This window comes from Mastomys coucha, unplaced genomic scaffold, assembly GCF_008632895.1.
Source record: "Mastomys coucha isolate ucsf_1 unplaced genomic scaffold, UCSF_Mcou_1 pScaffold22, whole genome shotgun sequence".
Lineage (NCBI taxonomy): Eukaryota > Metazoa > Chordata > Mammalia > Rodentia > Muridae > Mastomys > Mastomys coucha.
Window position 1 is genome coordinate 226,895,077 of NW_022196905.1, and position 27,787 is coordinate 226,922,863.

General features: G+C 51.1%; 1 protein-coding gene and 1 pseudogene across 1 annotated transcript in view; one reads left to right on the top strand and one right to left on the bottom strand.

Annotated features, from left to right (window-relative positions):
- Window positions 1-457: 457 nt before the first annotated feature.
- Nkd1 (NKD inhibitor of WNT signaling pathway 1) overlaps window positions 458-27,787 on the top strand; it is a 74,624-nt gene continuing 47,294 nt past the window's right edge. The window contains exons 1-3 of the mRNA XM_031340781.1: window positions 458-640; window positions 768-800; window positions 1,385-1,518. Of these exons, the coding sequence (XP_031196641.1) occupies window positions 616-640; window positions 768-800; window positions 1,385-1,518 (192 nt within the window). The 5' untranslated portion in view covers window positions 458-615. The remainder of the gene's footprint in view (window positions 641-767; window positions 801-1,384; window positions 1,519-27,787) is intronic.
- On the bottom strand, window positions 22,102-22,233 carry LOC116071765 (annotated as a pseudogene).

Genomic DNA, 27,787 nt, shown 5'->3' on the forward strand with positions numbered 1-27,787 from the left:
CTGCACCGTTGGAGAGCAGTAGACGCGTGCGCCAGGGCATCTGAGGTCGTCAGTTGTGACCTCAGTTTCTCGACCTGTGAACTCGAGCCATCGAGTCCCACTCTGGCAGCTTCGAGGAAATGCTGAGAATAGGGAAGCCTCAGTGTCACCTGCGAGGGCAGCGCTGCTCCACCACCCAGCGGCCAGAGCCTCCGCCCGCCCGGTCCCCACTCCCGCCCCGAGGTTCGCACAGGGGGCTTGGGGCCCAGCACACCCAAAGCCTCTCCCCATCGAGGCTCCGCCCCTGTCCCACCCACAGACCACGCCCCCCGTGGTCCGCCCACCGGCCAGCCCCTCCCCGCAGGCCCCGCCTCTACCCGCCCAGCCGCGTCCGCCTCTCCTTTGATGGGCCGCGGCCGGCCAATGGGCGCTTGGAGAGGCGCGGTGCCGCGGCGGCGGGCAGGGGGCTCGGCGCGCCCGGGCGTCAGTCGGGCCGCGGCAACGGCGGCAGGAGCGCGTCCCGGCGCCGCCTGAGGCTGCGCTCGGCGCGCGGACTGTGAGGAGGAGGCGAGCGAGGCTGGCGCGGGGTCGGCGGCCGGACGCATGGCTTAGGACGCCCCGCCGCCGCGCCCCAGCATGGGGAAACTTCACTCGAAGCCGGGTCAGTGTCCTCGCCTGCGCGCCGGCCGCGACCCCGGGTCCTCCCGCCGGTGCTAACTCTCCCTCTCCTTTCTTTCCGGCTCCCGCCGCCGCCGCCGCCGCCGCCGCCGCGCGCGATGTGCCCGCAGCCGCCGTGTGCAAGCGCAGGGAGAGCCCGGAAGGTAGGCGCGCGGGCCACCGGCCCGGGGGGCGCGAGGGAGGCGGCGCGGGCCGCCCTGCCGCTGGATCTCATTACCAGGGCTGCCTCAAGCCCCCAGCCCCGCCCCGGGAGCGCTCTTTGGGGCCCCTCTGCCTCTCCTACCCCTTCCCCACAGCCCAGTGCTCCCACCGCTGACCCTAACCCCCTCCACTTTGGCGGCTGCGTCTTCCCTTCAGATCCCCAAGATCTTGCGCCTTCCTCTAGCCGCCAGCCCCTTCTCCGGAGAACTTGGTCTCTGGTCCCACTGTACCCTCTGTGCTGACCCTCAGCTCTCTCCTCCGCAGTCCCTGCCTCCCGTGTTCCTTCCTCTTCGGTCAGGGCACTGCCTCCCCCCTTTCGCCCTCTGAATCCTTCTTGCACTTAGGGTCTCGCCGAGCCCCTTTTCTTGGCTATTTCCCTCTTGGATTCTGCTCCGTCCAGCGCTTGACCCTCTTGCCAAGTCTTTACTCTCCGGGCTGTGCCGCCTTGTCTCCTTCCCTACACTCTCAGGTAACTTTGCCAGCTGGGGGGCCCAGACTCAACGTCTTCGTGTTCTTCCCGCCTCAGGTGACAGCTTTACCGTAAACGCTGCTTGGGCAAGGAAAGGCATCGAGGAGTGGATCGGGAGGCAGCGCTGTCCAGGCAGCGTCTCAGGACCCCGTCAGCTGAGATTGGCAGGAACTGTTGGTCGAGGCACCCGGGTATGGCCCCCACTCCGTTCCACCCTTTCTCCCCTTTCAGCCTTGGGGAGGGTCTGAGGATCTCCCCGACTCCAACTTGTGGTATCCCGCTTGCACATTGTCTTAAGTCCAAAAATCCCTTCTCAGCCGGTGTGTGCCCCACTAGCCCTACTTGCACCCCATGCTTTGGAAGACCCTTGTCGATCAAGGGGACACCAGTCTCCTGCCCAGCTGGGCACAGAGAGTTGCTCTGGGAGGCAGCGCCAGGGAGGAGGTGATACAGGTCCAGTGGGGTGGGGAAGCTGTGCTGTGTGTCTGTGTGTGTTGGGGGTGGGGGCTCCTCTGCTTTGCTTTGTGGCCAGCTTTTCCACAGGGAGGGGTTAAGACTAAAGGGAGATAGGAGTGTCGGGGTAGAGGGCAGGGCTGTGCTGGCCCAGGATCTGTGGCTACCTCCAACTGTGTCTGTGGCATTCATCAGTGCCATCTGCCATCTGAGTGTAGAGTTTGGAGGCACTGAGACCTGGCTGTCCCCTTAGTGTGTTCCTGAGAGGGAGGGGGCGTCTCTGTAGAGTGGTCTGGGTTCACCCTCTTTCTTCACCCAGGGGGTTCTTGAGGTTAGAGTTGTTCTGCAGGAGCAAGTGGGTTGGGGAAGTGAGTGACTCTAAGCCCCTGTGCCTGGCCTGGGACTGGTATTCACAGATGTCCTGTGAGCTCCAGAACTCTGCACGGGGCTTTCAGATGGTCTGCGTGGAACTCTTGCAAGCTGAGGATCAAAGGATGAATCAACTTTTTGATGTGACATTTAATTTTTTTTTTAAAACTTAGAGGGAGAAAAGACCGAGCCTCAGGTCTGGCTAGTTCTTTGGTCTTGTTCTTTGGGTGAGGGTGCTGGAGTCTTCAGATGTGTGTGTGTATGTGTGTGTGTGTATGGATGTGTGTTAGTATGTGTGTATTGCACCTGGCAGGCAGCACCATTGCAGTGAGGTGGTGTGGGTATGAGTGTGTGTGTGAGTGTGTGTGTGAGTATGTGTGTGTGTGAGTATGTGTGTGAATGAGTGTGAGTATGTGTGTGGGTATATGTGAGTGTGTGAGTGTGAGTGTGTGAGTGTGTGTGAGTGTGTGTTGGCACTTTGTAGTGCCATTGCAGGGAGGGTGTGTGTGAGTGTGTGAGTGTGTGTGTGTGTGTGTGTGTGTGTGTGTGCATGTGTGTTAAATGTCCTCTCTCTTTAGGATAAGCTACCTCTCTCCTTCTACTCCATGGCTCAGGCTTCCTTTTCCTGGCCTTCCAGTTTGCTGCTGGTTGGGACTGGAGCTGCTATCCTAGTAAAAAGGTCAAAACTGGTCTGAGGTGGGGGTGGGGGGCTGCAGTTAGAGCCTTTCAACAGAACCACAAACTTTTCCTTCCCTCACCATTCCCAGTTTTTGATGTACTTATTTACTTAAAGACCAATGAAAACAATCCAGTTTAGACATATGAGCAGATGCATTTGCAGCTCAATACAGGCCAACAGAGAGGATTTCCATTAATCAAGTTTTGGTTTTTTTTCAGCCTGTTTATTTTCATAAAGTATTCCTGCAGAATGACAGGAATACTCCTCTTTCTCTCTCTCTCCTCCCTCTCCCTCGCTCTCCCCCTTCCCCCCCTCTCTCCTCTCTCTCTCTTTCCCCTAAACTGCCAGGCAGCTTTTACTTCATGCTAGAGGGGAAACTTGAAATACAGTGAGGGCTTGCTTCCATTGACTTTTATCTTCAAAGCCATAACAAATGTTACCCGCATGTTTTTGGTGGGTCTCCTTGGCATCCAGGCTGGGAGGATGGGAGGGGGGGGGAAGAAGGAGAGGAAAACAAAAGTCTGTCGTTTTTAATTAAATAGTAGTGTTCCCAGCAAGAGGAATGCAAGCCAGTAAAAGTTGCCATTGGGGGAAATGAAGCAGGGGGAGGGGGCCCCTGCTTAAGCCTGTGGCTTTGCTGAAGTCACGGAATTTTGTTGCCTGGTTTCTTCCCCCAGCTGAGGACAGCATGGGATGGATGTGCTTGCTTGCCTTCCTGCCTCACCCCCCTCTCAGAAAAGGAGGGGTCATTAATATTTGTTCAAAGTCCTTTTGAAGATGTGAGGCACAGAGCCATCAGTGTGACATGTGTCGGATAGTTAGAGGGTGGGCCCAGCCATCAAAGATGTTGAGTGGGGGAGGGAGGTCTCTATTTCCTTGAGAGTTGAATCTTAATAGCAGTCCTGGATGCCTGGGTCCCAGCCTACAGTGGCCACAGTAGTGGGGCCACGCATCTACCCTAGAAAAGGACCAGGCTAAGCCAAAGTATGAGGTTGCACCGGTGGTGGCCTGCCTGTGAGGCAATTCAAGTGGTCTTTAGAGGGAATATCTTTAATCTTTATAGATACTTATCTTTTTTAATCAGTGAAAAATAACGAGGACATCAAACGCATGATTTCCTGGATGTTATATCACTTAGGATGAATCAAAGTTGAAAGGGGTAGATGAGTTCAAAGTCAATACAAATACCGAGTTCAAGTGGTCATAGTTGGGAATGTAAAGAGGAATGCTCACATGGCAGGGGTGCTGAGAGTGGCGGATAGGCCAGTGAGGAGCACAGTGACGTCCTGCCATTTCCACAGATCCCATTGGCATGGGAGGGGTGGCTGGCAGGGTCCTCCTATGATATCATCAGGATGTAGATGGGTGTGGAGCCGTCTGCTGGCTTCCAGGGCTGGCAGTTTCCTGTAGCCTGTACCAGGCCTATCTTTAGGGAATGATTCTGTGCTTGCTCCTCTACCTGTTCAGTCACCTAAGAGGCTGAGGACACATTACTAGCTTATCAAACTGACAACATTATTGTTGCCATGAGAACTGCTATTGCCTGAGCGCCTGTATGTGCCCAGCACATTGTTTTTATGACCTTAATCTCCCCATAGCCCTCTGGAGTTGCAGTCAGCTGGTGTAGACTGAGTTGTGTGAAGAAAAGCCTTGCCTTGTCAGGGGCTCACAGACAGTTGCAACCGTGTCCATAGGAGCTGGTTGCCGGGTAGGAAAAAGCAAGAGGGGGCCCTTCCTTTCCTGTGTCCGTGACAGGAGCCGAGCTACATACGTAGCCATAAAATGTGAGGGCAGGCCACACAGGCACGAAACTCAGCCTACCCCCACGCCCCCACATACAGAAGTGAATGAGGTCAGGCTCTGCATAGGAGGACATTGTCACCTTGTGCAAGTCACATTAACGTTGAGTGTCTTCATTAGCACATCTGTAAAATGGGCACAGTAATAGCATCATCCACAGCAGAGCTATCGCAGATAAATCTTGATAAGAATAGGACCTAGGATGAGAGTTGATCTTTATGTAGGGGTCCTGATGTGTGAGTCGACTTTGACATCCTCACTGTGCACTCTTTCCCCCTGCACCCTTCTACTGCAGGTGCCTCTGGAGGGAACCCAGGCTAAGGTCTGGACATCTGCTTTTCCATGGATGCTTGATGAGGTACAAGGGAGTCTAAGCTCAAAGGAGAAGAGTCGTGAATGACTGGAGACAGAAAAATACATGAAGGAAGGACAGTAGACTGAGTCAAGGCCATGGCTGAGACGGATGTACTGAGCAGTAGAGAGGCTAGACAGTGGTCCCCGAGAGCCAGTAGGAACACAAAGCATCAGGCAGCGAGAGAAGGCCCAGTGGAAGTGCTGTGTCAGCAGAAGCATCGTGGTGAAGCTCCATAGGTAGGTAGAGCAGTAGACTCAGGCATGAGGGAGGACACCTTGCCTATGTCCACGCTGTGAGCATGGGCACACACATATACGCGGGCGCGTGTCACCAGGCTCCAAACAACCTTTGCTCCTTGCACCATGATCCTTTTGTTCTTTTATAGCAAGGCTGCTTGCAGAAATAGGCTGGGGCTTGGGACAGGCAAGCCCCCTGTAGATCAAAGGCGGCTGCCAGGCGCTTCGGTAATTTGATTAGGGGGCACCTAGCACATTTTGATATTTGGGGGAGATTAGGAGGGTGCAGGCATGCTGCACGGGGCCAGGTGGGACTGTGTGATGAGACTGGGAGCTGGCCCAGCTGCTGCCTGAATCCTGGATTCCTGGGGAATTACCCTTGAATGATACCAGTTGGCACAATTAAAAGGCCCCATGTCTTCACCATATGGAAAGTGTTAGGCCTCCTTACGTGGTTTCAAAGCTATGTGTTGGGAGGTGGGCTTGACATTTGAGGTAGAGCATAAATTAAGTATGCGGTGTTTAAGAATCGAAAGATGATTTGCTTTGAGGATGGCGGAGTGGGGGGGGTTCAGGGCAGAGGCATTGTGCCTTCACTCGCAGGCATCTTTGAGGGGTCTAGGGAGGGTCTCCTTGGCTGATGGCTCTTGGGAACAGCTTCACAGCCCTGAGAGCTACCTGAACATGGGAGCCAGCACGGAGTGGTCTGGGACATCTGAGCTGTGCAGGTGCCAGACATCACTGCAGGCTGCTCCTGGTCTGTATCTTTCCAAGTGGGTGTTGTCACCTGTTGTGGTGCTACATCTGTGTGATGGGACTTCTTAGAGGCACTTTAACTAGTACTCTTTCTTTCTCTGAAACGTCTTTAAGAAGGACATTGGGCCTTCTTGAGCCAGCCCGTATGTGCTGTCTTGTACCCAACAAGTTAGGGGCGTGGGTGTCTCTATCCATTCATAATCCCAGCAGCATGTCCTATGTGTGGCTGAGGGTAGAGTTGGGGGCTTAACAGCCTTGCTTAGTGGAGGGAGGAGAAGTGATAGGATGGTGAGAGTATCCTTGTTTGGACCAGGAAGCCCACTAACCCACCTCCCCCACCCCCATCAGTAACCATCTGTCTCCTTGGATAAAGTGGTCAAAGTTGAGCTGTCATTAACAAAAGAGTCAGCCACCAAATGCAATTTCTTCTCTGAAGTATGTAACAGGCACTCGCTGTGTATGAATGAAGAAAGAAAATTTGATCATTATCCTTGCTGCCTCCTTCCTTCCTTCTAGCCAACTTTTTAAACCTTTATTCCCAATGCTAGGTTTTATCTTTCCTGAGTCCACCATTCTTTGTGGAATTGTAGAACCAAGCCTTATGCCGAGACTATGGCTTGGTAGCTCATGGGGAGTGGAAGTATCCCTGGAACTCAGTCTTGGAAAGCCCTGTGGGTGAGCAGCTCTTGGCATGCTTGAGCTCCCTGTCCAGGGACAGGTGTGTGAGGCCGCCTGCCTATTCCTTGGAATTTACTAACCTGCCGTTTGAGGATGGGATATTACCCAGCTGTCATTTGGGCTGGTGGCTTCTGGAGCCAGGTTGTAGGTGGAAGTCAGCCTGAGGGTCAACCGTGCCAGTAGAGAACTGAGAAGATCACTGCGAGGGCCTGGGGGAAAGAGGCTGCTGACAGGCAACCCCAGAGAGCTCCCTGTGCCATGGAGCACAACAAGGCTGAGCTGAGGGAAGAGCTTCCTTGCTTCCCAGAGTCAGGGATGGAGCCCACGGTGGGGTCCATCATGTTGATGAGCTCAGGTACCCAGAGCTGTGAATTTACTCTGCTTAGCTATACAGACTTTGAAATCTTTTTGGCTGCTTGTTGGATTCAGGTACTTCCTGCGGCAGCCTCTGGGCTTCCCTCTCTTGCTGGCTCCCATGTTCCTCTTGCAGCTCCTTGCTCACAGTCAGGGTCCCTCCCCTTGCTTTCTTCTCCTGGCTTCTTCCCTAGCCCTCTCTTCCTGAGAGAGGAAAGAATCTAGTCCCTCACAAACCAAATATCTGCCCTCCTGTCAGAGAGAAGCGAGGAAGGAGCTCAGAACACCCTGGACGAAAGGCCAGAGAGAGCTGAAGGCCTCGCTTGTTGGATCTGGAAGCTGGGCTTTGATGTCACCCTGCTCCGTTTATCCTGGGAAGCTGCCTCAGCCTCTCTGCATGGATAGGGGCAAGCTCTAAGGCTGGATCAGAAGAGAGGCATGCCCACTCCATGAAGGGTAGTCCTCTATAAAGGGTAGCCTGAGAGTCCGGCCAGGCCGCACCCTGCCAAGCCCAGGTGGGTGGGGAGCCTTTTCTAAACACGCACTTCCAGAGGCATAAGTAATTCTTTGATAGATGCCTGGGCAAGCTGAGAGGGATGTTTATCCATGTGGGCACCAGCCACAAGGCTCAGGAGGAAAGCCATAGGTCCTTCGGCTGAAGTCACCCTCAGCTTCATGCAGGAACCCTGGCCAGCCAGTGTGGCTCTGTCCGAGGGGCCTGTCCAGGGCCATATTTGCTTAGCAGCCCTGAGGAATTAGTTTGGGCGTCACTGTTCTGGCTTGCTGAGCCACACTGCCTGTGGCATGTGGCCTTGTGTGTGGCTGATGGTTATTAGAGGGCCCCAGGGTAAGGTGGGCTTCGATGCATCCCATGACATCAGCTAAAGGGCCTTTCTCTTCCATGAACTTTGGCCTCTCCATCTGAGAAGTAGGATGATGTCATTCTAACTTAGTATGTGTAGGACGCCGTCTGTTCCGCTATCCGTGTGTTTGCAGTAGATGTGGGGCATTCATCTCTATGTGTTCACTGACTACAAGCCATTTTTGTGTGGCTTAGAGCCTGGTATAAAACAAATGTTTTAAAATGCAAATAATAAAATACAAGTTGGCCAGATGCTTCGGTAAGGTCCAGGGTGCCTTGAGGCTCAGAGCTGGTCTGGCAGTTGTTCACTTTGCTTGGTGGTTCCTTCTGCTCACGCCTCTGTCCTTGCCTTGGAACTTAATGAGAGGGTTCCCTAAGTTCTGTTTAATAACAGTAAGATGTCATATGTGCTATTTCTTTAGCTAAAATAACTTGCTTTGACTCCCAGCTCTCTAAGATTTATTAAGTTAGGAATAATCGTTCAGTTTTATCAAATGTTGGCATATTGGTGGGCTGGGTCACTCTACTAGTATGGTATATGATTTAGGTTTCTGGTGTTATTCTGTGATAGGATCTTGCTGTGTAGGCCAGACAGGCCTGGAAATTACTATCCTCCTGCCTCAACTTCTTGATTGCTGAGATGACAGTGAGTGCCACCATACCTATTGTAGTCCATATCACTAAGTTCCCTGATGTTCAACCTCTTTACACTCCTGAAGTCCATTGGTTGTGATACATTATGGCATCCGCTGTCCATACTGGGCCCTGCATTAACCGAAAACTGAAAATATTTGAAAAGAAAAAAAAAAAGCATGCATCTAAGTTGATCAGGCTTTCCCCCTCCTTTGTCATTGTTTTCTAAACAAGATACCCTGATGACTTAGATGCAATTTATTATGATGTGGTAAGATGGGGTAAACCAAGGCAACTTGTAATTCCGGCTTATGCTTTCAGAGGATTAGCATCCATGATGGACGAGCAAGGGTGTGGCGGCCAGAACAGCCGAGAGCTCACACCTTGCTCCACGAGTAGGAGGTAGAAAGTGCTAACTCAAAGTGGCAAGTTCCTTGAGACCTCAAAGCCCACCCCGGTGACATGCCTCCTCCAACAAGGCCATACCTCCTAGTCCTTTCCAAACAGCTCCACCAACTGGGAACCAAACATTCAAATGTATGAGCCTATGAGGGCCATTATCATTCAAACCATCACATTAGGTATTAGGTATTATAAGCAACATGGATTTGATATAAGTATGCAGGAGAGCGTGCACAGGTTATATACATACATGGTCCCTAGTTATATAAGGGACTTGAGCAGTAAATTTCAGTCTTCAGGCGTGAGGATGAGGGAGTGCTCTATACCGGTGCCCTATAGCTATCAAAGGATACAACTGTATTTTTTAATATGCAGCTGTGCTTGCTACGCAGATGCTGTGCTGTGGGCTTTTAAGAGTGCAACTATATTTTCAATGCAGCTGCCACACCCTGGGTCTTGGCAGGTGTTTCTAAGTTAGATTGTTCCACACTTGGAAGGTACATGTTGAACAGAGAAGATAATAAAGGGAGGTTGGGGGACATACTGGGGGCTTTGAGTCTAGAACAGGAACTACCAGGGTCAGAGGTTATCTTTCCTCAGAGAAAACCTGGTTTGAGCTAAACACCAGAGGCGAGTCGGGGATAGAAGCAGAAGGGGGGAATGTCAAAGCGGTTGCATGTTTGATAAGTGTCAGGGAGAAAGCCACAGAGCATAGTTTGTTGGAGATATTGGTGGAAGTCGTGGCTGGCCTCAACACCTTCCATGTATACTAGATAGGCCTCAAACTCACAGAGATCTGCCTGCTGAGTGCTGGGATTTAAAGCACAAGGCACCATATCCAGCCCCTTCCCACTGTGTTATGGACTCAGGTCTCTGTCTAGAGAGAAAACTTGAAGTAGCCTTGTATGATGTCGGTGTGATGAGAGAAGCCTGTGATCTGTTCTGTGGAGGAGGAAGAGTGTGAGCAAGGACTCTCTGTAAAGTACTTTGGAAGATGAAGCCAGGGATAGAAGGTTTCACAGGCTCCATGAGGATCACAGGTCTACACTGGACTGAGCACAGCTCTTGGTTCTCTGGGGAACATCTAGTGACCCTTGGGGAGGCTGCAGGCAGGCAAGAAGCCAGGAGAAGTATAATAGGATCAAGGTGAGCAGGGGCTGTGGAGGCCCACAGTCTGGGTTCTAATTCTGCCTGTACACTTTCTCATTGAAACTTCAGGTACGAAGCTGGGCCTCTGTGTCAACCGATGAATGTGGTGGGAACTAGATATGTTGTCGATACTTTAAATGAGAAGATTCCTGAGGTCTGAAAGTTACAAGCGAGGTTGGGAGAGACCTGCTGGTTGTTGAAACAACTGTGGTCTGGCACCAGCCTCCGCTAAGGCACAAGTGATTCCTCGGGGATGGAAACATAGTGTGGGGATGTCAAAGTGTGGGAAGAACTATTTCACTTTCTCTGTACTTTCCAGGTTGTTCTTTTAACCAAATTCAGAAGCAGGCAGGTCCTAGGGAACTGGTGCCCAGAGACAGCTTTCCCAGGGTACCATAGAGAAGGTAGGGACTGGGTATACATGTTGTGGTAGTAGTGTAAGCTATGGCTGTCTCAGTTTTCACAGCTGGGAACTGGGATGGTAATATTCTTCGCTTCCTAGCATGTTTCAGAAGAATCCCACATGGGGCTCTTTAAGTTGTAACCCACAGACAAGGGTGGGACTCGGGGTGCGCTTTGAGGTGGAGGCACATGAGGGAGGCTTTGTGGGATGTTAATACTGACCTCAGTAACCAGAGGAGCCAGAGAGGTCACATTGATTAGGTGCAGCAGGCTGGGTGGAAGGCATCTGTGTCTGAACACACACCCTGCCTCAAGAGGGCAGTGCCACTTAGGCCCAACCAACACTTAGCCTTTGGGGAACATGGCCTTGACGGTGTCATCTGGTGGCTTAGAAAACCCGGATGTCTGGATCTGAAACATTGCAGGCATGATGGCATGCCTCTGTGATTCCAGCACTAAGGAGGCTGAGACAGGAGGATTACAACTTGGCCGTCAGCATGGGCTATATATGAGAGCTCGTTTCCAAAAAAGAACCCAAGTCAACTAAAGAAAGTTTTAGGGATCACTTCCTATGGACGAGCAGGTAGCTGGATTTGGCCTGCACACTGTGCTTGTAATTGCTTCCAACTCGGCCCTGTGGGCGCAGGGAGTTAGTGATGAGACATGCATGCAGGCTGAATGAAGCATGGAGCTGAATGGCCTGCATCTCCTTGTGAGATCTTTGTATCTGCCTCTGGAGGACACTTTCATCATGTGAACAGAGCAGCTACTCTTGAGCTAAAACTGCTGGCCTGACAGGAGAAGCTGGCTTTGGCTGCAAGCAGAACAGAACAGGTAGCCCTCAGAGCTGGGAAGCCATAGCTTGTTTCTGTGGCAAGCAGGACAATAGGAGGGCAGACAGCGACTGACGTAGAGATGTGTCAATCAGTGCTGTTGCTGAGGACCAGCTGTGTGGGCTGCTGGTTACAGGTGAGACGGGTTTGTAGGGTCTGATCTCTTAGACCTTCGTCCTATGTTGGGCTTCCTGATGGGTGGCCTGGGGCCAGCAATGGTTCCGCCTCTCAGAGCTTTCTGGTGTGTCCACTCATGATCAAACCGATGCATGCCAAGAATGGGCATCTGAATATGCTTGAAAACAGGGGAATGATGCTTAAGGTTAGGTTAGAGATGCTGAGGCTGCTGAGCTCCAAGGAACAAGTAGGAGATGTGCCTTTCAGGTACAGGGTAGGTGATGTACAAAGGTACAGAGGCCATGTGAACAGCACAAAGTCCTTAGCCTCCTCCTGGAGTCTGATTCTAGTCTCCCAGATGTGAGATCAGCAGTCTGTGAACCAGCAGAGAGGCGGGCTGTGCCTGCTGGGGTGGGTGGTGACCTGTGCCAGCCGCATCCCGTGGGGAGATCCGGTGTCTACTGCAAACCTCCCCGACTCTAGCTGCTGCCATGAGCACTCGTTTAGGCACAGCAGAGCTCGTCTGCCCAGGGGCTGTAGGAGAGACCCACAGCCATCCAGGGGGCTTCTCCGTTGCCTAGCTTCAGAAGCTTGGGCAGGGAGCCTCACTCAGAGGCCTTTCCTGTTGGTGTTGGTTAGGGATCCGCACCTGTGCCACACCTGGCTTCTATAGGGCGTCATGTTACAGGGTTGCTTTTGACCTGGAATTTTTCTCGTAGCACTCTTTCTCCCAGTGGATTAGACAGATTGCAAGAGTCAAAAGAGGACTTCAGGAAACTTGGGTTACCTGGGCACACAGTTGCTGTCTCTGTGGGTACTGGGGGCCACTATTCCTGCCCCTGCCCGTGGGAGTATGTGTCTGGGTTAGCCTGTGCACACAGCTCCATGGTAAGCATGGGTGCCCACCAAGAGGAGGTGATTGCAGCATAGCTTCTGCCTCCAGAGCACCTGGAGAGGCCATGCTGTCCTTGTCCTCACTGCTTGGTTCTGTCAGCATCCTGGTGATGTAGGCGCTGATATTGTCCTTGATATTAATCACTTTTCTTGTTACTTTAGTGGCAAAATGCCAGAGGAAAATAACGAGGGAGGATGTATTTTGCTTACAGTTTCAGAAGGTGTAGGCCCTCAGCTGGGGGAGGGTGGAGGAGCATTGTAGGACAGCAAGCAGAGTCAGGAGTCAGAGACAAGACCTCCCTAAGAACCGTCCCCTTCAGGACCTGCTTCTCCTAGCTATACTCTACTCCCTTAAGATTTCGGTGCCATTACCTAGGGATGAAGACTTTAGTGCTTGAGCTTTTGGGGGACAACATTTCATATCTGAACAGTGGCAGTCCCTCTTCCTCTAGCACAGTGGTCCTTAACCTGGGCCATCACCCCTTCGGAGGTCGCCTATCAGAAATCCTGCATATCAGATGTTTACATTGCGACTCATAACAGTAGGAAAATTACAGTTATGAAGTAGCAAGAAGACTAATTGTATGGTTGGGGGTCAGCACACCCTGAGGAGCTGTAGTAAAGGGTCGCAGCACTGGGGAGGTTGAGAAGCACCAGCCTAGTGGGAAGACTAAGGCTGCAGAAACTGGTCCAGCTTGCTGAGGCTTACCTGACATGAGGTAGGACCTCATTAGAGCAAGACTCAAATCAGGCTGGTAAATTGTAGAGTTGTCTTAGAGACATGCCAGTGGGTTCAAAATTATATGCTACAGCTCCATTCCTGAAATCAACCGGTGGCCAGAAAAATGAAATAGAAAATTACAGAAATAAGACAAACTATCACTTAAAGTAAGGCTACTGTTTTGTATTACCTTTTGTATTGGTTTAAACACACATGTATACCCATGTTTATATATACAGAAGCCTGTTATAATGTAATTCTTATGGTAGATAGATCATGACCAAAGTGTTAGAAAAACACTGGTGTTTGGTCACTGCTCTAGATTCAGAATATGAATACCTGGGATCAAGCCCCAGCTCAGCTCTTACAGGCTGTTAGCCTTGGCCAAGTCTCCTGACCTCTTTGTGCCTCTCTCTGTTTTCTTGGCTTCAGTGCCTTTGACTTCATTTTTCTTTTTCCCAAGGCATTTTTTTCCCTAGGGATTAGGTGAATGCTTTTACACTGAGTCCACCCCCTTCTCATTGGGGACGAAGAGGGTGAGGAAGGCAGTGGCCTTGTACTGAGGTCACCATCTGAGCCTGAAGGGCAGGCAGGAGCCACATCTCAGAAGGGATGTGGCTGAGCAGCCATGATGATTGCTTGAGGAGCTTCGGGTATCCATTGGCTATTATTTGACTTCTTCAAGCATCCAGGCAGTAGCTCAGGGCTAGCGTTAGTGGCCCCATATCCTTTTTGGTACAACAGGCCACGACTTTAGCCCAGATTTAAGGGAAGGAACCACAGTTATCTAAATACTGGACATGAGATCTCTACCAGGGATTGTAGCCTACCATAGAGATTGTGTGAGTGTGTGTTAAGAGAAAGCCACTGATAGGCAACCTTTCTTTTTTTTTTTTTTAAAGAGGGGATGGAGGCAGTAACCATGAGGTGCAGGTAGGGTGGGATTGTTGGGGTTGTTGTCACAGTTGTGATTTTTACAGGTGTTGATTTGATGAAGAGAGGTCAGGGGTCAGAGAATCACAACAGAGCTGAGGTGTACCTGAACATGCATGTTCAGATATGTGCATAGAGTGAGAAAAACTGGTTATAACTCACCCATCCCTTACCAGATCAGTCCGTGGCGATGTGGCCACGTCACTGACTTCTGCCTGAGGTGACAGCAGGATGAGTGGGCCCTTGTGAAGAAGGGTCTGGGTGTTGACAAGTTTTGGTGTCCACAGTGGCAGAGTCCTAAAGCCAGTCTTCAGGGATATTGGGGGACAGCTATGCACACCTGTCTGCCCAGGCCTGTTTCTGAGAAAGATCTGGAAGGATCAGAGACTCTTACTTTTACACTGCACACCTCTTACTTGGCCTTTTAGGTGAATAAGTATGTAGCGCTCATACTTTTCAGGATAACGATAGTATAGGGTCAGAGGGGTGAGAAGGGGCAGAGGGCTGAGGGGTGAGTCACTGCTTCTGAACCTCCTGTGCTGGTTCAATTGCAGAGTCCAGCTGGTGCGGTACACATTTGTGTACTTGGTAAGCTGAGGCAGGAGAATCACATGAGTTCAGAGCTGGCCTGGATAAGACCAAGTGAGGAGAGCAGCAGGTGCTGGGTGTGACTGGCTGGTGTCAGGCTCTGAGTTGATGAGTCTGTCTCCCTCTTCCTACCCCTGTGGCTGTGGCTAAGCTTCCACGAGGGCTTAGACTTCTAAAGAAAGTTTTGATACAGGGCTACTCTGAATGATTAAAAGGAAAAGTGGGCAGTGTCGCTCCGTCTGATGGGTTTTCTTGTGATTAGAGTGTTCTGGGCTACTGTGTGTGTGCTGTGTGGGAGCATGGTCCAGGTACTGAGCTCTAATAAGATAAGCTTGGTTTGAGTGGATTGACGTGTGAATTTAAAGATCCTCCCGAAAAATGGCTGTTGCCTACATCCCCCAAGTCTGGTCTGAGGAGGAAGACTGGAGCTGTGCACCCAGCTAAACGTCACTTTGCATCTGTTTCATCCCTATCCCCTGCCCCTGTGTGTGTGTGTGTGTGTGTGTGTGTGTGTGTGTAAGGTATATTTGTAGCAGGGGTGATGAGAATGTTCTCCACACCTTTGAAAGGAAGCCCTGGTCCACCCTCCCTTGTGGCCTATCAGAGGCATTAGAAGCATGGATGTGTAGTGGCATGAGAAGCCAGCCCCACTGGCCACTGACAGCCACAGTCGTGGTTTTCAGTGATCCTGGGCTTCCTTCTAAAAGAGTGTGAGGGAGCACTTGAGCCCTACCTTACAAATACTTAACTCTGGAGCTCCTGTGTGGTACGCCTTGTGCAGCTCTGAGGTGAGGCTTTTTTCCAAGTATGGACTGGAGTGGGTACCTACCACAGAGTTTGCTGTAGGGTACTAGAAGGCAAACCCCTGGGCTGGAGCAGCTGTCCCCCAAACTAGTATTAACCGGAGACTTTCTGGCTCCCTAAGCCTTGTTCATAGTAATACATTAATTGGCCAGTATTATTTGCATGGGGAAACTGAGCTCATACTTCAGATTCCATGGAGCAATCCTTTGTGGGCTGGGCACTGCTTGGCAGGCGGCAGATACTCAGATATACTCAAAGAATATCTGAAGGTTTGGAGGATCCCGGTAGCTTGAGTCACAGGTGTGCAGGGGGCTGGGATTCAGGCTCTGGGCCTTTCAGCCCCAGTTTCTGTTCTGGGTCTTTGCAGAGGGCTTTGGGTTGCTTCCTCCTGGCCCTGTGAGCAGAGTCTCACCTTTCTCCTAAATCATGTCTGTGGTGATCCACCAAGCTTGGGCTCCCGAATGCTGAGATTAATGGCATGTGCTGGCTTAAACATTTCAAACGCATGTATGAAAATGTCACAATTAAAATCCTCTGTTGCTTGGGTGTGTTGTGGGGTGAAAGTGGCTGGTCTGGAGCTCAGAGCACCTGCCCCCAGAGTAGGACTGTGGTGTTTGTCTCTGTCCGCTTCATGTTGGCTTCATTCACAGCCCTCCCCCTGTCTCTCTCTGTCTCTGTCTGTCTCTGTCTCTGTCTGTCTGTCTGTCTGTCTGTCTGTCTGTCTGTCTGTCTCTCTCTCTCTCTCTCTCTCTCTCTCACTCTCTCTCTCTTTCTCTCTCTCTCTCTCATCAGTATGGGCTGTTCTTAGCAGTTCAAGCTTCTGCCTCCATCAGAAAGTTCCAGGAAATTCCAGGCTACGCTTACACCATTTTGACCCTGGCCATATACTTTCCTGCAGAGTTGAGTCACCCTGAACCTCTGTCCCATGCTGTGTCCCTTGGGTGTGTCCATAAGAGAAGTCCATAGGAATTCATGGGAAGGTTGCACGTGCTGATGAGTGGGTAGAGCCTAGAGTGTGCATGCCTAGTTCCCTGGGCCGAAGACTCACCAAACAAAGGATGGCTAGCAGCTGGGGACAGGGCTACCAGGTAAAGTAGCCAAGTTTTGGGGAGAAATATGGCTGGCCATTGGGTTTCAGGAAGCCCAAGTGGTTTGCCATTTCCCCATATGGCCCACAGGAGCCTCCTTCCTTCCCGGTTCTCAATCTCTGCATGGGGATACCAGGAAATTCCTCCCACTCTGAGTGCTGATGAAGCCCAGTATTCTCCACCTTGGATGTGTACCCTTTGTCCATACTGTTGAGTTAATGTAGCCAAAGTTCCCAGGTCAGAAACTCTCCCTTGATTTACATGGAATATAAAAGGCTAGTCCTGGGTTTGATTCCCAGCACTGCAAATAAGGCATCCCAACAACAGATGGTTTTAATTATGACATTTTCATACATACATTTGAAATGTTTGAGCCAGGCATGGTAGCACATGCCTTTAATCCCAGCACTTGGGAGGCCAAGCTAGTGGAGGCCAGTCTGGTCTACATAGCAAGTTCAGGCCAGCTAAGGCTACAGTGAGACCCTCTTTAAACAAATGAACAAACAAATAAAAATAATATAATAGTAATAATGATAATAATAATAATAGTAATACTACTAATAGTAATAAAATGTTTTGATCCTTCTCTTCTTTATCCTCTCTTGACACACATGCATGCGCACACACACACACACCTCCTTCAATTTTGCCTTCCTAGGTCTGGATCTGCCAGTTCTAGGGGACACAGAGCTTGAGGTGCAGCTTTGGACTGAGGTTTACCTTGTTTCTTCTGTGTAGTGCAGGGAGGGGGGCAGCCCCCACCTTGTTTTTAGGAGTCAATGAGATAATGCCTGTGCTGGTAGCCGCATAAGTACTCCTATCTCTATCTCGAAGACCTAAGACAGCATTTGCAAGGATCTCAACTACTGTGTGGTGGGCGCAGAGGCTTAGAAGGACCTGTCATCTGGGCTCCTGTTTCTCCAGAGTGAGCCTTCCACATTGACAAATGGGAAGATTGAGGTCTGTGCAAGCCCTGTGCCTTCCCTAGTATCCTGGAGTGAGTTAGATTAAGTGCTTGTACACTCACCTAAGCACCCCTAACTTAAAAAAAAATTAATTATTTTATTTATTTACATCCTAAATGTTACCCCATCTCCTGGTCCCTCCTCCCAGAGTTCTTCCTCCTCCCATCATCTCTCCCCTTCACCTCTGAGAGGGTGTCCCCACAACCCTCTCTCCCCCGCATCTCCCTTCCCTGGGGCATCAAGTCTCTACAGGATTAGGTGTGTCCTCTCCCACTGAGGCCAGACAAGGCAGTCCTCTGATATATGTACATGGGTTCTGGGGCTTCCAGCCAGCCTGTGTATGCTCTTTGGTTGGTGGCTTAGTCTCTGGGTGTTCCTAGGGGTTCAGGTTAGTTGACACTGTTGGTCTTCCTATGGGGTTGTCATCCCCTTCAGTTCCTTCCATCCTTCTCCTAACTCTTCTGTAGAGGTCCCCAGTCTCAGTCCAATACCCCTGACTTATTTTATAACGCTCACTGCCCCAGTGAGCAAAGCCAAGACACAGAGAGTGACTCACCTGCGGGTCATGGCCATCTCAGGGGTTCTCTACTCTCCAGAATCCTCCCAAGCCCCTGAGCCCAGCCATGGCGCTGCTGCCCACTTGGCTGCCCCCTGAGCTGGGATGGTGGGTATTGTTTCAGCAGAAATGTGAACTGGTGTTTTGCTTTGAGTGTGTTAAGACACAAAGTCCCTGTGGTTAACAGCAAATTAATCACTGTGCCCGGGAGGACTGCCTGGGGTAGACATGACTTCATGAGCTTGTCATAACGTCTGCCTTGGCCGTATTTCATTCTCCAAGGTTTTTGACTTTCAGAAAAGGAGCTGCAGATAGAGTTACCAAGTTTTACAGAAATATTTTTACTGGGCAGAGGTTGCTTTATGGCGAGAGCCAGTTATTTCAGGAGACAAGCAAAGAGCCCTTTATTCTCACGTTCTGTGGGAGGAAAATATTATGTTGGAAAGCTTGCTTCTTGGATGGGACACTGGGGAGGCCAGGCTGCATTTCTAGAATGGGAGTGGGTGCCAGGAGATGGCATGGGTTAGGGAGGGGGAAGGGTGAGCAAGCAGCCATGTTCTCTTTTCCTTTCTATGGGGACTTAGGGTTATGCAACTTTAGGGTGTCAGGCAGGGATGGAGACAGGCCGAACTGGAAGATGGAGCCAGAAACTGGAAGAGGGTACACCAGCAGGGAGGGCCCAGATGAGATCTAGAGGTCTGGTCAGATCTGGTGCTGTCTTTACTGGTCATGGGACTCTGGCTTATCTGTCATCTGGAGACAGCAGCAGTACCTGCTTCTTGGTATGTCCTTAGGACTTAGGGTTGTTAGCCTATGGTTGCTATCTACTTTATCCCACCCGTGGTTTGGAGGCAGGGAACACGACTTCCTCTCCCCATACTATTGAGTCAGCTCACCCCTCCTCTCTCCATCACTAGGGCCCAATCAGTGAGAGATTTGAACTCTGGGTTAGCTACCCTTGGGACTTGGAGGGTCACAGGCCTTATTCTGTTGCTCAAGCTACAGCTGGTGTCCTGGTTCCCAGAAGGGACCCTTCTTTTTTTCAGAAATTTTGGGGGAAGATCAGCCTGCATGTACTCAGGGTGGCTTTGAGCCTCTGCATGAGGACGGCGCTCCCCTTCCGACGAGGAAGAAGGAGTCTGCCAAAAGTTTTGTTTGTGTCTGGAGCGGCCTTGTGCCCGATAAGGACACGGCATCTTTGCTCCCTCCTTGCTCTAGACCATAATCCCTTTCAAGTTGGGTGGTGGGGAGGGTTGATTTATTTCCTTCTCCTCCCCACCTCCTTCTCATTATTTAGAATGTGAAGGAAAGTTTATCTGGGTTTCCGGGAGATCTGTCTCTTCAGCTCTGGAGTCGCATCCAAGTTTACAGAGTGAAGTCTGTGCCCAGAGCCTTCTGGTAAATATTTTGGGAAGTTGGATTCAGCTGGCATTGTGGCCCAGGAGTGGGTAGTGGGCACTGTTCAGGACTAGGTGGTTGAATCTGGACCCTTCTCACACAGTGCCTGTGAGTAGGCCGGTGGTGAGATATCTGTGTCAGCATCGGAGTTCCTGCTTCTCCCTGGCTCCGTGGAGCCTGTGTTTGTATCAGGCGTGCCTGGTCCCATGTTTCCTGAGCATGTGTGCCCTGCCTTATCCTGGGGACCTGCTTCCTTCTTCCTGACCAGGACACTGGGATACCATGTCCCTCCCTCTTCTGGAAGCTTTCCCTCAGCTGACCCTTCTCTCTCCAGGAAGCTTTCACACTGCTTTGCTGATGTGTTCTTGGGTTGTCCGAGTCAGAGGGGTGTGGATGACATATATGTCTTTGTTTTCCCAGCAGTAAGGTGAAATAGTAAGAACTCTCCTGATAATGAGAATTAAAACAGGGGAGTAGGGAACCTCAGGGCCTGATGACCAGTAGCTTTTAGTAAATATAGCCTTCCTGGGACATTGGTCCCTGGGGCTTCTCCTCAAGTCTCTTACATAAAAATGACAAGATGTGCGTGTAATTTAGGCACACACACCCTCCTATTCTTTTAACCTATGCTGATGATTTGAAATGCCTGAAGCGATTGTCTCACTGTGTTTAGGGACTAGCAATAAAAACAGCGTGAGCATGCTCTCAGAGAAACCGGGTTGGTCTCTGGCTGCACTGCAGTTCATCTCTTTCCTGCAGAGGGACACCGTGCAGGTGTCCTGCATTCCTTGTATCTCCCCAAGAACTGGTCCTCTTGTTGTTTGGCCCACAGCAGGTGCTAAGGACCAGCATGGAACCTGCCAGTTGGGGTTTGATAGAGACTCTCTGTCCAGGGTTCCTCGGTGTCAAAGTTCATTAGAGCTTGCTTATTGAGAGTTTTAGGGAAGATACACAGCCTAGCTTCAGCCGAGTGGCTGGAGTCGGTGGGCCCTGCCAACTATAAAGGCCTACTCTGTCTTCTGCAGGGTTGACGAGCAAAGAAATATGGCTGGCACAGAGTGCAGAGGCACAGGGTATCCCAAAGCTTTTGTGTGGGAAGGAAGGATAAAATTCCTAGTTAACAATTTTAAAAGGATTTATGTTTACTATTTTATTAACTTTTTATTGATTCTTTGTGAGTTTCACATCATGCACCCTGCTCATCTCCCCATCCTTCCATATATGCCCTTGCAACCCCCCCAAAACTAAACACACCCACGACCAACCAACAACAACCAACAAAGCATAGAAAGCATCTCATGGTGGAAGCTGTAATGTGTCACGGTGTATCCCACAGTCTGTCCCTTTGTCCACATATCTTAATTTGCAGATGCTCATTGCAACGAGTCATTGGTCTGGTTCAAGATCTCTGGCTTCTGTGGTACAATCAATATTAGGTCCTCACCAGGACTCCTGGTTATCCTGTTACACTGTATCAAGGAGATCCTCTAGGTTTGGATCAGCAAGACTAGCCCTTTCACACATCCCAGTGTTCCCAAATGATAGAGGTTTTGGGGTGGGTCAACTCAGAGCCCTTGGTCTGGGCCTGGGTGGTAGCTGAGCTGGTCAGCCTGCTGGCTCTCTCTTCTCTGTACCACCACAGTGAGCTCTCCAGCACTGCTCTGGATAGGCCACCCAGTGCTGCCATCACTAGCAGAAGTCAGGGTCAGCTCTCCTGCTCTCACGTCCTCACGCTGGCTCACCTACACCCACTCCTCCAGAGCAAGCTCCATTGTGATGCCCAGTAAAGATGCCGGCCCCACTGTCCAACTGCTGGAACCTGTGAGGGACTGAGGTAGCTCTCCCACATACCTTTGCCATCGGGGCCAGCTCCATTATGTTGCCCAGGAGGGGTTCATGGCCTGCTCTTCAGAGTACGACAGCTGGTGAGGTACAAAATCAACTCTCCTGTTCTCATGACCTTAATAAGGCCAGGTCTCCCAGCTACTGCAGGTTGTGTGTGTGTGTGTGTGGGGGGGTAGGGGTGGAAGGCATCACTCCCACACCCATGCCACCTCATGCAAGATAAGTGTCAGGGCTAGCCCTCCTGGGCTCTCAGCCCCAGCTCACCCATGCCCATCAGAGCCAACTCTTTTGTGCTGTCCAGACGAGGTATAGGGCCCAGGAGTGCTGCAGTTGGTAAGGGGCAGGGCTAGCTCTGGCTCTCCCTGCTGCCAGGGAGAGATGGGGCCAGCTCTCCAGAGTGCAGCATCCAGTGAGGGGTGGGGCCAGTTATGCACAGCTCCTGGACATCCACAGTCCCTGGAGACTGCCCCAATCGTGTTCTCTAGTGGAAATATGAGTATGAACACTGACACTAACCCCTGCTGTTGTATAGCTTCGGACTCCTCAGCAGCAGCTTGGACTGGACCTTACCATGGCCTCAGGTGGTGGGGCTTACCTCTCACAGCTTGCTCGTCCTCTCCACCCTCGAGTCTCCAGTTCCATCTCTCTCCATAAAGCTCAAGCCGCTCCATGTCTTTCTTTCCCATCTGACCTCCACACTGTGGTGGGTCCCTCTGCAGGCTGGCCACGTGGCTGGCGGGCCCCTGGGTGACATCCTCCATCTGTGCCGTATTGGTGTGGTGGCAAATAGGTGTCATGTCCCTCCTGTGCTGTGCACAGGAGGTCATGTCGAAGGGTGGCATGGTGGTCCACGGGTCTCTGTCTTCCTCTTCCCATGCTGCACTGCTTGGATTTGATTTTATTTTTATGAGTCCTAGGCATAAGCTCACTTTGGCCACCAAGCTAAGATGAACAAGAGACTGCTATTTGCTCTGTCCCTGACTGATGTAAGAGCAATACCACCAACACGGTGTCTCTTTGCCCCCTACCTGGGACATTATTTTTACTACTTTTCCTTGTGTGCGTATTCATAGGAAGGTGCTCCTGAGGACCAGTCACTTCAGTTGGTGCTGGGAGATGAACGCAGGTACTCTGCAAGAGATGTCTGTGCCCTCAAGTACTGAGCCAACTCCCTACCCCCAGCCATTCCCCTGCAGTAACATTTGTTTTAAAATATTTTTTATATGTGGTGACACTTTTAAAATATAAATAATTGGATACACTGGCTTTAATAACCTCAGAATTAAGTTCACTTAAAAATTGTAGCTTATAGGAGTTTGAACTTACATCCCTTGTGTTCTCTTGGACAGCAGTACTGTCTACTCAATACTGTTCTCTAAGGCCAGCTACTGTCCCCAAGGCAGTGAAGGTTGGTTCTTTAGACTTTAAAGATCTTTTTCTCTTAAACTGTAAGGGACAGCTATACATGCCATTAGTGAACAGATGCTCTGTCACCTGTGGCATTAGCATTTTGCAGAAGGTGAGGATGTGAACGAGCCTTGTACTGGGGAGGGTGGACAGCAAGAAGCAGGGCTTCCACAGTCAGGCCTGAAACTGGTGCCACCCCCTACCACTCGCTGGCTGTGTGACTTGGGGCGAATGCCCTCTCATCTCTATACGTCTGTGCTTATCCAGACCCTGAAGTGAGCCCAGAGCTCTGGTGTAGGCAGCTCTGAGTCCCTCAGAAAGATGGCAGCTCTAGGCAGTCGCTCACAGTGTACATACAGGTCTGAAGGGAGTACCCTGCTTCCCGAGTGACCACATCTGTCAGCTCTGTGTCCCCACGTGGGGAATGGGTTGCTGAGAGCATTTGTGGGAAGGTTCTGCACATTGCCGGGATGTTTCTAGAGATTTCCATGCTTGGCTCAAACAGAACCTCCTGGCTATATTCCTTCCAGCTCTCTGGGCCAGGATATGCTGGCAATTGTCCCCATGGCTACCTTCGATGGGAGGGCTGTGTAAGATTGCAGAAGGGGACCACTGATGGTTGACTGTTCTGTCCAGAACAGTTCTTATCAAGGCCTTGAGACTTGGTGGTGACTTGGACCCTGTCCTGGAGATGCAGAGGCAGCCTCACAGTATAAACGGCTTATATGCTGCCATCACCTGCGAGAGGCCAAGAGTGTGCCTCCTGGGGACACGTGATCTGGAGATAGCCTGTCACAGTACATCCACGGAAACACAATCTGCTGTCCACAACCTGGTGGGAGCAGGACATGTGTGTGTATCAGGCTTGGAGGTTGTGGGAGGGGGTTTAGCTCCAGTGTCTGCAGGCTTCCTCCCTTCACACATAGGAACCCAGGCTGTCCATCGTACCCCTCTGTGTGCCTGAGAGGCCTGGGCTCAGACCTGGCACCGCTCCTGGTTGAGCAACAGATGGCCACACTGTTCTCAGCCAGTGTCAGCCACTGACATATGGCCCATGGAGGGCTCTTCTGTCCCCATCTGCATTCCAAGCAGGGCACATTCACAGTACAAAAAGGTATCATCACTGGGTGTGGTGCACACTCCCTTAATTCTAACACTCAGGATGCAGAGGCAGGAGGATCTCTGAGTTCAAGCCAATTTCAAGCCAATTTGGTCTATGGATCGAGTGTTTTCCAGGACTCAGGAAAACAAAAACAAACAAACAAGGAAGGAAGACAGGCAGGCATGCACCATGTCACTTTCCCCTGTCAGTCGCATCTCTCCAGTGACTTCTGTGACTTTGAGGAGAAGAGATGGAGCAGTTCCTGCTTCTCTCCTGCCCCTCCCTACCACCTGTTCCTCACTCGCTCTGCCCCAGACAGGCGCTCTGCCTAGCTCTGGTCCTGCCTCTGAGCGTCTACACATGCTCTTGTCTGCTTGAAATTCTTCTCGCTCACTTCCCTGTCCACCCCAGAGCCTGAGAGACAGTGGGTCCTCATCAGATCGGCTTCTCTACTTCTCAGTGGTCGTCACCACTGGCCACTAGTGACTTCTTCCCGTGGCAGCTGAAGGAACTGTCCACTCTGCCGTTGACAGGTTATTGCTGCTAAGCCCATGAGAATGCTGGATGTGTAACAGGCATGGATTTGTACTTAGGAAATGAACTTGCTTTGCTGTGTGCTATAGTAAGTGCAGTTACCTCTCTGTGCTCCTGACTAAAATTTGGTGGTGGTAGTAGATTTTGGTATTTCTGTAGAATGTCCCTGGGGCTTTCAGCTCAATGGGAAATGGCTTGCCATACCTGTCCTTTGTGCTCTAGATGAGTAGTAGGTGTGTGTCAAGGATCAGTTGTTTGGCTCAGGGAAACAGAGAAACTTGGAGGGCACCAGTGAGCCCAAAGCCCTTGGCTCTTCACTGGCATGGGTGTATTATAACCAGGTATTGCTACTGGGGGAGAAGGATGCTTACCTCACCACACAGAGAAGCAGAAAGAGGATGCTATACTTGCATATATTTAAATCCAGAGCTTGCTGCCTATGAATGCAAGTTTAGGCAGCTTTACTGGCTTGAGGTCTCAGTTTTCCCATTTGTGAAATAGGGCTGTCAGTGGACCTCCTCTCCTTGGGCAGTGGTGTACATAAGGTTACTCCAATGGTCATGTAAACCCCAGGTGCTCAATAAAGCTGTCCTTGTGAGCACATCTTATTTCCTTCTGTGTTTCATCTGCCCCTGACCTTTAGAACATTGGATCCCTGACCTGCAGGTCTTCCTCTGGTCATCAGGTAACTCAAGGTAGAGGGCAGCTGTAGAGCCCCCTTGTGCTAAAGTTGCTTTGTTTATGTTACTTTTAAAGAAGAAAGGTTTATTGAAATAAAAACTCGTGTTTTATTGATGCGTGCATACATGCATGTGTGCATGCATGTGTGTTTGTCTGCCATGGTATAAATGTGGAGGTTAAAGGACAACCTTTGGAGTTGGGCTCGTCTCCCATTGGGAGGTGTGTGGATTGAACTTAGATTGTAAGGTTTGTAAGCAAGCACCTTTACCCTCTAAACCTCCTTATTGACACAGAAAGCTTGATTTTGATCCATGACACTAGCCTGTGCATTGTAGGATCACGCCTGAACTCTGTTGGTCTCTGCTCCTGAGCCCTCCTCCCTAGCAACTCCACATGGACCCAAGGGGTGAGGGGCTTTACACCTGGGCCGAACCCTGGGTGCTCATGGTGGAGCTCAGTTCATGGTAGTTAGAGCGTGCGGAGGAGGATGTTCACATCAGCGCAGACCGGGAGGAGGCGGTAGCTAGGAACCAGAGCAGGTATAGGCTTCAAAGGCCTGGCCCAGTGCCCTACTTCCCCTGTTCAGGCTCCACCTCCTTGAGGTTCCACAGCCTCCTCAAAAGTGCCAGCAGCTGAGGCATGTGTGCACCTCCAGCCTGTAGGGACACTTCAAAGCCAAGGCACAGCACCCGTCAGGAGGCTGGGGCCGTGAGGGGTCTGGGCCCTTCCTATGCTCTGCTGCTCGGTGGAGGTTTGCAAGAAAGAAGACCACCCAGAGGAGCAGCAGGGCACTGTTGTCACCAAGTGGGGGACAGGCTGAGTGGGCCAAACAATGGCCACATGTGGTATGTATCTGGAGAGGACCTGGGGACAGCCTTTTAAAACGCACAGACGCACAGTCACACAAACACATGCATAAAAAGTGTGCATATGGCTGGGAGGATGGCTCGGTCAGGAATGTGCTTGCTAAGCAAGCGTGAAGACCTGAATTTGGATTCCCCAGCACCCGTATAAAACAGCAGCAAAAGGCTAGGTTTGTAATACTAGCTCTGGGAAGGCAGAGGAAGGAGGCTCCCAGGAACTCTTGAAGAGTCTTGCTGTGTTAGTGAGGCCTGTCTTAAAAATCAGATGGGAAGCAATGGAGGAAGACACTGAGCATCAGGCCTACACATGTGCACATATGCGTACCATCCTCTCAACAAGCATATATTCACACCACACAAACAAACAAAAGGCACGTATGTGCACATACATCCTAACATGTTGTACCTTTGTATACCATTCCAAAGTGGGCATTCTTGCTTCCATTTCCCAGGCCACAAAACTGAGGCACTGGGTAGCTGAGGGCCTTCTTCCTGGATCAGTCAGTGTAGACTCTGATCGGGTGTGAACCCTGGGCTGCCTGTGTTCATCCTGTCTCACTACTGCTACTTAGGGGTCTCAGTTTTCTCAGTGAGCAAATGGGTAGACCGCACCTAGAAAATGAAGGAGGGGGAGGATAGGAAAGTGGTTTGAGTCACCCACAAGTTGAGGCTGGGGCTTAAGGGCCCTGGGAGCTGGTTTACCTCGGTCGACTTCTCTGGGCCTCTCTGGCTGGGCACACACAGCCGTCTTTCCCTGAAGACTAAATTTAGGATTCCTTGGGGCCAGGCAGGCCTTGTCTTGTTTTGAGAGAGGCTCCATTTTGTTCCTGCTGGTGCTGGTGGCCACAGCTCAGTGATAGCCTTGCCTGGTCTCTGCTCCCCAGAACTGGCCTCAGTTGATCTTGTCAGAGCTAATTAGTAGCTGGCCTCACAGGCCTGGCCTTCCATGGACAGGAGGAGCTATAAGAAGTGTGCCAGGAGCCCCCCATGTCCTGCCTCACTGCTCCTCAGGCAGAGGCCCTTGGAGGGAACTGCTAGGGTTTTCTTTGGCACTCAGTGAGCAAATGGCTCCGTCTCTCTTTTCTTCTGAGCCCTGTAAAAATAAAAAGTTAAAAGGCCTAAAGTTTGAACAGTAAAACCAAATACATGAAACCAAGCTGTTTCCATGCGGGAGCCACGGACTGCGAACACCCAAGTTTGAAACTTCCTCTCCTCGGGATTTATGGATGCCTCGGAAACTTTTCCCTTTTTTTCCTTTAAACGTCAGATCAGCTCAGGGTGCGCTTGAAAAGCATAGCCTGGTGCTCCTCGCAGCTTGATTTAATGCAGCTGGGTACTGTAAGGACTTCTGAGGGCCACACTTCAGAGGCCTGCAAAGCTGTTTCAACACTCAGTAAGTGGTGTGTGTGTGTGTGTGTGTGTGTGTGTGTGTGTGTGTGTGTGTGTTTCTAAGCCAAGAAGTATAGTCTGAGATTTATTAGGCTCTTCTGCCTCCCCACTAGTAACCCAGATTCTAGCTCTGCAGCTTGGAGGGCGGGAGAGATGATGAGAGAGAGGGAGCCTTCCTGAAGGAGGCCTGTCCACGCTAAATGTTCGTGGGCTTATGGGCCAGTGTCAGTTGCTCCACAGAGTGGCACTGGCCCAGGCCTGCTGCAGAACATCAGCGTGAGGTGGTCGTAGTGTGGGAGAAGGCAGGAAGAGGAGGTGCCACCCATTCAAAGTTGGCTTTGGACTTCTGGGGCTGAGCTCCCGGGAAATGGTGTAGGACAAGGGTTGGCAAGAGAGGTAGGGGTGGTATCCCCAGAAGTGGGTGGCATCCTCACCTGCCTGTCTTCTTCCTGGGCCATGGGTCACAGGTTTCAGGAACTTGATGTTGGGAAGTAGGCACTGCTTTTCCTTGTGGAGCTAGCAGAGAGCTGGTGGGGGTGGCAGCTCGTGTCATGCCTGTGTGTTTTACGGCTCTGACTGCATAAAACAATTTAATTGGGTTTGGAGAATAACCC